The sequence below is a fragment of the Oncorhynchus gorbuscha genome, unplaced genomic scaffold (genome assembly GCF_021184085.1).
Source record: "Oncorhynchus gorbuscha isolate QuinsamMale2020 ecotype Even-year unplaced genomic scaffold, OgorEven_v1.0 Un_scaffold_4968, whole genome shotgun sequence".
Lineage (NCBI taxonomy): Eukaryota > Metazoa > Chordata > Actinopteri > Salmoniformes > Salmonidae > Oncorhynchus > Oncorhynchus gorbuscha.
This window is the reverse complement of record NW_025748879.1, coordinates 1-11,452: the sequence shown is the minus strand read 5'-3', so window position 1 is coordinate 11,452 and position 11,452 is coordinate 1. Positions and strand designations below refer to the sequence as shown.

Sequence of the window (11,452 nt, the reverse complement as noted above, 5' to 3'; positions counted from 1 at the left end):
TGGATATGTGGTGGTATTGAACATGTTGTGGATATGTGGAGGTATTGAACATGTTGTGTTGTGGATATGTGGTGGTATTGAACATGGTGTGGATATGTGGTGGTATTGAACATGTTGTGGATATGTGGTGGTATTGAACATGTTGTGGATATGTGGAGGTATTGAACATGTTGTGGATATGTGGGGGTATTGAACATGTTGTGGATATGTGATGGTATTGAACATGTTGTGGATATGTGGAGGTATTGAACATGTTGTGTTGTGGATATGTGGTGGTATTGAACATGTTGTGTTGTGGATATGTGGTGGTATTGAACATGTTGTGGATATGTGATGGTATTGAACATGTTGTGTTGTGGATATGTGGAGGTATTGAACATGTTGTGTTGTGGATATGTGGTGGTATTGAACATGTTGTGTTGTGGATATGTGGTGGTATTGAACATGATGTGGATATGTGGAGGTATTGAACATGTTGTGGATATGTGGTGGTATTGAACATGTTGTGGATATGTGGTGGTATTGAACATGTTGTGGATATGTGGAGGTATTGAACATGTTGTGGATATGTGGTGGTATTGAACATGTTGTGGATATGTGGAGGTATTGAACATGTTGTGGATATGTGGGGGTATTGAACATGTTGTGGATATGTGGGGTTGTTGAACATGTTGTGTTATGGATATGTGGTGGTATTGAATATGTTGTGTTGTGGATATGTGGAGGTATTGAACATGTTGTGGATATGTGGTGGTATTGAACATGTTGTGGATATGTGGGGGTATTGAACATGTTGTGGATATGTGGGGGTATTGAACATGTTGTGGATATGTGGGGGTGTTGAACATGTTGTGTTATGGATATGTGGTGGTATTGAATATGTTGTGTTGTGGATATGTGGAGGTATTGAACATGTTGTGGATATGTGTTGGTATTGAACATGTTGTGTTGTGGATATGTGGTGGTATTGAACATGTTGTGTTGTGGATATGTGGTGGTATTGAACATGTTGTGTTGTGGATATGTGGAAGTATTGAACATGTTGTGGTATTGAACATGTTGTGGATATGTGGAGGTATTGAACATGTTGTGATGTGGATATGTGGGGGTATTGAACATGTTGTGTTGTGGATATGTGGGGGTATTGAACATGTTGTGGATATGTGGGGGTATTGAACATGTTGTGTTGTGGATATGTGGAGGTATTGAACATGTTGTGGATATGTGGGGGTATTGAACACGTTGTGTTGTGGATATGTGGAGGTATTGAACATGTTGTGGATATGTGTTGGTATTGAACATGTTGTGTTGTGGATATGTGGTGTTATTGAACATGTTGTGGATATGTGGTGGTATTGAACATGTTGTGTTGTGGATATGTGGGGGTGTGGAACATGTTGTGGATATGTGAGGTATTGAACATGTTGTGTATATGTGGAGGTATTGAACATGGGGATATGTGGGAGGTATTGACCATGTTGTGTTGTGGATATGTGGTGGTATTGAACATGTTGTGGATATGTGGTGGTATTGAACATGTTGTGGATATGTGGAGGTATTGAACATGTTGTGTTGTGGATATGTGGTGGTATTGAACATGGTGGACATGTGGTGGTATTAGACATGTTGTGGATATGTGGTGGTATTGAACATGTTGTGGATATGTGGAGGTATTGAACATGTTGTGGATATGTGGGGGTATTGAACATGTTGTGGATATGTGATGGTATTGAACATGTTTGTGGATATGTGGAGGTATTGAACATGTTGTGTTGTGGATATGTGGTGGTATTGAACATGTTGTGTTGTGGATATGTGGTGGTATTGAACATGTTTGTGTTGTGGATATGTGGTGGTATTGAACATGTTGTGGATATGTGATGGTATTGAACATGTTGTGTTGTGGATATGTGGAGGTATTGAACATGTTGTGTTGTGGATATGTGGTGGTATTGAACATGTTGTGTTGTGGATATGTGGTGGTATTGAACATGATGTGGATATGTGGAGGTATTGAACATGTTGTGGATATGTGAGTGGTATTGAACATGTTGTGGATATGTGGTGGTATTGAACATGTTGTGGATATGTGGAGGTATTGAACATGTTGTGGATATGTGGAGGTATTGGAACATGTTGTGGATATGTGGTGGTATTGAACATGTTGTGGATATGTAGTGGTATTGAACATGTTGTGTTGTGGATATGTGGAGGTATTGAACATGTTGTGGATATGTGGGGGTGTTGAACATGTTGTGATGTGGATATGTGGTGGTATTGAATATGTTGCGTTTGTGGATATGTGGAGGTATTGAACATGTTGTGGATATGTGGATGTTGAACATGTTGTGGATATGTGGTGGTATTGAACATGCTGTGGATATGTGGGGTGTTGAACATGTTGTGGATATGTGGTGGTATTGAACATGCTGTGGATATGTGGAGGTGTAGGGATGTTATATGATGTACTGTTTTATCTTTAGCTCATTCAGTACAAACAGTTAACTGTTTGTCTGCCCAGCCTGGTGCAGGTCTACAATTTTGTTTCTGGTGTCCTTTGACAGCTCTTTTGGTCTTGGCCATAGTGGAGTTTGGAGTGTGACTGTGAGGTTGTGGACGGTGTCTTTTATACTGATAACAAGTTCAGACAGGTGCCATTCCTTACAGGTAACGAGTGGAGGACAGAGGAGCCTCTTAAAGAAGAAGTTACAGGTCTGTAAGAGCCAGAAATCTTGTTTGTAGGTGACCAAATACTTATTTTCCACCATAATTTGCAAATAAATTCATAAAAAATCCTGCAATGTGATTTTCTGGATTTTTTTCTTCATTTTGTCTATCATAGTTGAAGTGTACCTATGATAAATTACAGGCCTCTCTCATATTTTTAAGTGGGAGAGAAATTGCACAATTGGTGGCTGACTAAATACTTTTTTGCCACTGTATACTTTCAAAGGCAAATAAATGTAATCTTGCCCCATTCGCCCTCTGAATGGCACACATACATCATGCTTGGTTCAAGTCCCCAGCGACAAAGAATGTTCTTAATGGTTTGTCTACTCAGTGTATATACATTACTTTATAGCAGAGTCCTATGGGACCTGGTAAAAAAACAGTCCTACTGGACCTGGTAATAAACAGTCCTACTGGACCTGGTAATAAACAGTCCTACTGGACCTGGTAATAAACAGTCTATGGGACCTGGTAATAAACAGTCCTATAGGACCTGGTAATAAACAGTCCTATGGGACCTGGTAATAAACAGTCCTATGGGACCTGGTAATAAAAACAGTCCTACGGGACCTGGTAATAAACAGTCCTACTGGACCTGGTAATAAACAGTCCCTATGGGACACTGGTAACTAAACAGTCCTATGGGACCTGGTAATAAACAGTCCTATGGGACCTGGTAATAAACAGTCCTACTGGACCTGGTAATAAACAGTCCTATGGGACCTGGTAATAAACAGTCCTATGGGACCTGGTAATAAACAGTCCTATGGGACCTGGTAATAAACAGTCCTACTGGACCTGGTAATAAACAGTCCTACTGGACCTGGTAATAAACAGTCCTACTGGACCTGGTAATAAACAGTCCTACTGGACCTGGTAATAAACAGTCCTACTGGACCTGGTAATAAACAGTCCTACTGGACCTGGTAATAAACAGTCCTATGGGACCTGGTAATAAACAGTCCTACTGGACCTGGTAATAAACAGTCCTACTGGACCTGGTAATAAGTAGTGATCTTTATGAGAGCAAGTCGTACCAGTCGGGCTGCTCCTCCCTGGCCTTGTTAACGTCTTTAGGGCCCAGAAGGTTCCTCCAGTGGTCCACAGCTCCCGTCCTGGCCAGGGCTAGAGCCAAGACAGGACCACTGTAACAGAAACACAGTCAACAGAGCCAACACAGGACCGCTGTAACAGAAATACAGTGAATAGGAATAACATAATAGAGACGAGTTAGACGAGGGGGGAATAATAGACTAGGGGGAATAATAGACTAGGGGGAATAATAGACTATGGGGAATAATAGACTAGGGGGAATAATAGACTAGGGGGAATACTAGACTAGGAGGAATACTAGACTAGGGGGAATAATAGACTAGGGGAATAATAGACTAGGGGGAATAATAGACTAGGGGGAATAATAGACTAGGGGGAATAATAGACTAGGGGAATAATAGACTAGGGGGAATAATAGACTAGGGGGAATAATAGACTAGGGGAATAATAGACTAGATAATATTAGACTAGGGGAATAATAGACTAGGGGAATACTAGACCTGAGCCCTAGGACCATGTCCCAGGACTACCTGACATGATGACTCCTTGCTGTCCCCAGTCTGTTATAATCTCCACCAGCACAGCCAGAAGAGGACTGGGCCACCCCACATATGCTCTCTCTAATTCCCCTTTCCTTCTCTCTCTCGGAGGACCTGAGCCCTAGGACCGTGCCCGATGACTCCTTGCTGTCCCCAGTCCACCTGCCTGTGCTGCTGCTCCAGTTTCAACTGTTCTGCCTTATTATTATTCGACCATGCTGGTCATTTATGAACATTTTAACATCTTGGCCATGTTCTGTTATAATCTCACCCAGCACAGCCAGAAGAGGACTGGCTAATTCCCACATGTGGCCTGGTTCCTTTCTAGGCTTCCCTTCCTGTGGCCTTGGCCTTCTAGGAGTTTTTCCTAGCCACCGTGCTTCTACACCTGCATTGCTTGCTGCTTGGGGTTTTAGGCTGGGTTTCTGCACAGCACTTTGATATCAGCTGATGTACGAAGGGCTATATAAATACATTTGATTTGGATTTGGATTTGACTAGAAAATAACAGACCAGGGACCAGGGAATAATAGGGGGACAGACTAGGGGGAATAAGGTAATCTAAAGACTGAGGGGATAATAGACTAGGGAATAATAGACCAGGGGAATACTAAACCAGAGAATAATAGACCAGAATAATAGACTGAGGGGAATAATAGACCAGATAATAGACTGACCAGGGACCAGAATAACAGACCAAATAACAGACCAGGGGAATACTAAACTAGAGAATAATAGACTAGGGAAATAACAGACCAGGGGGAAATACTAAAACAGACCAGAGAATCAGGATAGACCAGGGCAAAATAGGGGGAATAATAGACCAGGGAAACAACAGACTAGATGATATAATAGACTAGGGGACTAAATAATAGACTAGAGAATAATAGACTAGGGGAATAATAGACTAGAGAATATTAGACTAGGGAATAATAGACTAGGGGAATACTAGACTATGGGGAATAAATAGACTAGGGGAATAATAGACTAGGGGAAATAATAGACTAGGGGAATACTAGACTAGAGAATAATAGACCAGGGGAGATAATAGACTAGGGGAATAATAGACTAGGGGGGAATAATAGACTAGATATATAGACTAGGGAATAATAGACTAGGGGAATAATAGGGATGAGATCTTATAAAGACCACTGATGCCAAATTGTTTTTTGATTTTGTCTTCTTGCTTTGATATTGTAGTTCTCTTGTGTTTCATTTGTCAGATGGTTACCTGGTCATGTTGTGCAGTAGGGCAGGGAAGTAGTCCTGGTCAACATGTCGTTTGTAGAACCGTCTGGCCTGTTCCTCTGTTAATATCACCTCTCTGGAGAGACACAGTGAAGCCAGCCTCATGGATACGAGACCAGATCTCATCTGGAACAGAAACCCATACTGAACCATCCTCGTGGAGACCAGACCAGATCTCATCTGGAACAGAAACCCATACTGCACCATCCTCATGGAGACCAGATCTCATCTGGAACAGAAAACCATACTGAACCATCCTCATGGATACGAGACCAGATCTCATCTGGAACAAAACCCATACTGCACCATCCTCATGGAGACCAGACCAGATCTCATCTGAATGAAAACCATATTGAACCAGCCTCATGGAGACCAGATCTCATCTGGAACAGAAAACCATACTACACCATCCTCATGGAGACCAGACCTGATCTGATCTAGAATAGAAACCATACTGAACCAGCCTCATGGAGACCAGACCAGATCTCATATAGAATAGAAAACCATACTGCACCATCCTCATGGAGACCAGACCTGATCTGGATCTAGAATAGAAAACCATACTGAACCAGACTCATGGAGACCAGATCTCATCTGGAACAGAAACCCATACTGAACCATCCTCATGGAGACCAGATCTCATCTGGAACAGAAACCCATACTGAACCAGCCTCATGGAGACCAGACCTGATCTAGAATAGAAAACCATACTGAACCAGCCTCATGGAGACCAGACCTGATCTAGAATAGGAAAACCATACTGAACCAGCCTCATTGAGACCAGACCAGATCTAGAATAGAAACCATACTGAACCAGCCTCAAGGGAGCACTCAGACCTGATCTAGAATAAAACCACTGAACCAGCCTCATGGAGACCAGACCAGATCTAGAATAGAAAACCATACTGAACCATCCTCATGGATACGAGACCAGATCTCATCTGGAACAAAAACCCATACTGCACCATCCTCATGGAGACCAGACCAGATCTCATCTGGAACAGAAACCCATACTGAACCAGCCTCATGGAGACCAGACCTGATCTAGAATAGAATACCATACTGAACCAGCCTCATGGAGACCAGACCTGATCTAGAATAGAAAACCATACTGAACCAGCCTCATGGAGACCAGACCTGATCTAGAATAGAAAACCATACTGAAACAGCCTCATGGAGACCAGACCTGATCTAGAATAGAAAACCATACTGAACCAGCCTCATGGAGACCAGACCAGACCTCATCTAGAATTGAAAACCATACTGAACCAGCCTCATGGAGACCAGACCAGATCTAGAATAGAAAACCATACTGAACCAGCCTCATGGAGACCAGACCAGATCTCATCTAGAATAGAAAACCATACTGAACCATCCTCATGGAGACCAGACCTGATCTAGAATAGAAAACCATACTGAACCAGCCTCATGGAGACCAGACCTGATCTAAAATAGAAAACCATACTGAACCAGCCTCATGGAGACCAGACCTGATCTAGAATAGAAAACCATACCGAACCAGCCTCATTGAGACCAGACCAGATCTAGAATAGAAAACCATACTGAACCAGCCTCATGGAGACCAGACCTGATCTAGAATAGAAAACCATACTGAACCAGCCTCATTGAGACCAGACCAGATCTAGAATAGAAAACCATACTGAACCAGCCTCATTGAGACCAGATCTAGAATAGAAAACCATACTGAACCAGCCTCATGGAGACCAGACCTGATCTAGAATAGAAAACCATACTGAACCATCCTCATGGAGACCAGACCAGACCTGATCTAGAATAGAAAACCATACTGAACCAGCCTCATTGAGACCAGACCTGATCTAAAACAGAAAACCATACTGAACCAGCCTCATGGAGACCAGACCAGACCTGATCTAGAATAGAAAACCATACTGAACCAGCCTCATTGAGACCAGACCTGATCTAAAACAGAAAACCATATTGAACCAGCCTCATGGAGACCAGACCTGATCTAGAATAGAAAACCATACTGAACCAGCCTCATGGAGACCAGACCTGATCTAGAATAGAAAACCATACTGAACCAGCCTCATTGAGACCAGACCAGATCTAGAATAGAAAACCATACTGAACCAGCCTCATTGAGACCAGATCTAGAATAGAAAACCATACTGAACCAGCCTCATGGAGACCAGACCTGATCTAGAATAGAAAACCATACTGAACCATCCTCATGGAGACCAGACCTGATCTAGAATAGAAAACCATACTGAACCAGCCTCATTGAGACCAGACCTGATCTAAAACAGAAAACCATACTGAACCAGCCTCATGGAGACCAGACCAGACCTGATCTAGAATAGAAAACCATACTGAACCAGCCTCATTGAGACCAGACCTGATCTAAAACAGAAAACCATACTGAACCAGCCTCATGGAGACCAGACCTGATCTAGAATAGAAAACCATACTGAACCAGCCTCATGGAGACCAGACCTGATCTAGAATAGAAAACCATACTGAACCAGCCTCATGGAGACCAGACCTGATCTAGAATAGAAAACCATACTGAACCAGGCTCATTGAGACCAGATCTAGAATAGAAAACCATACTGAACCAGCCTCATGGAGACCAGACCAGACCTGATCTAGAATAGAAAACCATACTGAACCATCCTCATGGAGACCAGACCAGACCTGATCTAGAATAGAAAACCATACTGAACCAGCCTCAGAACAGAACAGAATAGTTTAGAAAAGGTCATCAAAATGATGCTTCAATATGCCTTCAGACTATTTCTGATATTTCTTTCAGTTGTCAGAAAAACATTTTGAGGAATCGCTAATAAATGACTAAACCGTGAAAATCTCAGAACGCAAATGACTTCTTCACTGCATACAGCCCTGTGATGCTGTTAAGCTGATTTTAGAAACAGACGTGTGTTGTGTACAGTAATTGGCACGCGCCCACCTTTGCTCTCCCTGGAGAGGTTGGGTCGGATGAGAGCCAGTGTCCTCTCCACTCGCCCTTCCTCCTCGTGCTGCTCTGCCCGGGAAGAAGTCCTGAAGCTGGGGAAGAAGAAAGCCAGCTCCCTCCTGGCCTGATGGCTGTCGTCACTACCGTGGAGCGAGTTGAACAGGGTTTCACTGCCATACTGGGCACGTAGGCTAGGGGAGGGAGGAGGGAGGCGGAAGGGAGGGAGGAGAGGAGGGGAAGGAGTGAGAAGAGACAGAGGAGGTGAGAGGAAGGTATGGAGGAAGGGAGAGAAGAGAGAGATGGAGAGGATGGGAAGGGAGAGGTTGAAAGAGGGGAGAGAAAAGGGAGGAGGAGAGAAGAGGGAGGAGAAGAGGGTAGAGGAAGGGAAGGGAAATAGGAGGACAGATGGTTACTCTGCTGCTGACCAGTGAGGATAGTTAGGAGAGGAACGGTGCCTTGGGTGTGTCTGTTCTGTTGGAGCAACAATCTGTGTCGATACATGCCATCTTCATTTAGTGAAGTGAATGTCCACACAGCCCTCAAACTAAGCATCTACAACACGTACACAGATACATACCACTATTAGAAATTAAAAACCCTCAAATGTTTGTACTGAATATATGTTACTTTAATATTATGATCATTGAGTATTGTGCCCGTGTCCTGTTCCTGTATAAATACTGTGTTTCTGGATTAGGACTGTGTTTCTGGATTAGGATCGTGTTTCTGGATTAGGGCTGTGTTTCTGTATTAGGACTGTGTTTCTGGATTAGGATCGTGTTTCTGGATTAGGGCCGTGTTTCTGGATTAGGACTGTGTTTCTGGATTAGGACTTTGTTTCTGGATTAGGGCCTTGTTTCTGGATTAGGACTGTGTTTCTGGATTAGGGCCGTGTTTCTGGATTAGGGCCGTGTTTCTGGATTAGGACTGTGTTTCTGGATTAGGACTGTGTTCCTGTATAAATACTGTGTTTCTGGATTAGGAAAGTGTTTCTGGATTAGGGCCGTGTTTCTGGATTAGAACCGTGTTTCTGGATTAGGACTGTGTTTCTGGATTAGGATCGTGTTTCTGGATTAGGACTGTGTTTCTGGATTAGGACTGTGTTTCTGGATTAGGACTGTGTTTCTGGATTAGGACTGTGTTTCTGTGATTAGGGCTGTGTTTCTGGATTAGGGCTGTGTTTCTGGATTAGGAGTCATATTTTTAACTGTACCTCTCAGGTTTATCCCTCCTGGCTTCCTCTATGTCTGCTGGACCAATAAACTCCCTCCATGCTGGCACCACATTACCTGACCCCTCCCTCTGAGAGACCACCAGGACATGAGAGGGGCCACTGGACATGAACTGGATCAGGTCTTCAAAACAGGCCTGGGAACACACAGGTAATAGTGATGGGCATTCCCAGTATTTTCAGTGAGACAGATCTTTTATCTCCTTTCACCTAAAAGAGGCGTTTGGCTCCCAAAAGACTCTCTGTTTAGTTCTGGTAGAAATCTACTGACCTCTCCTACTTAGTTCTGGTAGAAATCTACTGACCTCTCCTACTTAGTTCTGGTAGAAATCTACTGACCTCTCCTACTTAGTTCTGGTAGAAATCTACTGACCTCTCCTACTTTGTTCTGGTAGAAATCTCGTGCTTCAGAGTCGCTCAGCGTTCTCTCCTCGTGGGCTAGGATCTCAAACCCGGCATCCTGAATCTTCATGATAATCTCACTAGTTTTGCCGTGAGCCACAGCGTTTGGTTTGATGATGGCCACCGTGTATGATTTACTGTCTGGAACTACAGACAGAGTCACTTGGCTGTAGAACACTGGTTAAAGTTGACGGAAAATGAACAAATGACACATGTAAGGTGAATGAGTAGCTACAGTACCAAGCGTATCTTCATCACTTTGATCCTCCTCCTCGTCTTCATCTATCAAACCTTCATCTTTCACCTGAACAACACAGAATAGCAAAGAGTGTATCCTACAGGTCAGTCCTTTTTAAATTCTCAAGCAATCAGCATGTATGAATATTTGAGTCTACCTTGCTGTTTGTAAGTGCATGTGTGTGTGTGTGTGTGTGTGTGTGTGTGTGTGTGTGTGTGTGTGTGTGTGTGTGTGTGTGTGTGTGTGTGTGTGTGTGTGTGTGTGTGTGTGTGTGTGTGTGTAGTGTCGGTTTTGACTCACCACTCTGCGTTCCCCTCCCTCCTCCAGGACAGTCTTCTCTCTGGCCAGTTCCTCCAACACCATCCTCTGGAGGACAGGAGCGTTAGCCCCCCGCAGCACTGAGACCATCTCCCCCCCCTGAGCCAGATACAGAGGTTTGGGTCAACATCCTCTAGAGGAGAGGAGCGTTAGCCCCCCGCAGCACTGAGACCATCTCCCCCTGAGCCAGATACAGAGGTTTGGGTCAACATCCTCTAGAGGAGAGGAGCGTTAGCCAGCCGCAGCACTGAGACCATCTCCCCCCTGAGCCAGATACAGAGGTTTGGGTCAACATCCTCTAGAGGAGAGGAGCGTTAGCCAGCCGCAGCACTGAGACCATCTCCCCCTGAGCCAGATACAGAGGTTTGGGTCAACATCCTCTAGAGGAGAGGAGCGTTAGCCCCCCGCAGCACTGAGACCATCTCCCCCCTGAGCCAGATACAGAGGTTTGGGTCAACATCCTCTAGAGGAGAGGAGCGTTAGCCCCCGCAGCACTGAGACCATCTCCCCCTGAGCCAGATACAGAGGTTTGGGTCAACATCCTCTAGAGGAGAGGAGCGTTAGCCCCCGCAGCACTGAGACCATCTCCCCCTGAGCCAGATACAGAGGTTTGGGTCAACATCCTCTAGAGGAGAGGAGCGTTAGCCCCCCCGCAGCACTGAGACCATCTCCCCCTGAGCCAGATACAGAGGTTTGGGTCAACATCCTCTAGAGGAGAGGAGCGTTAGCCAGCCGCC

At 44.3% G+C, this 11,452-nt stretch overlaps 1 protein-coding gene across 1 annotated transcript; it reads right to left on the bottom strand.

Annotated features, from left to right (window-relative positions):
• Positions 1-3,748: 3,748 nt before the first annotated feature.
• On the bottom strand, positions 3,749-10,826 carry LOC124028894 (thioredoxin domain-containing protein 6-like; the record flags this gene model as incomplete). Its single annotated transcript, XM_046340805.1, is given in 8 exon segments — positions 3,749-3,875; positions 5,554-5,646; positions 5,648-5,696; positions 8,521-8,717; positions 9,740-9,894; positions 10,131-10,306; positions 10,400-10,463; positions 10,698-10,826. Coding segments are annotated over 8 exon segments (990 nt in total), but the record flags the coding sequence as incomplete, so codon positions are not given.
• Between the last annotated feature and the right edge of the window lie 626 nt (positions 10,827-11,452).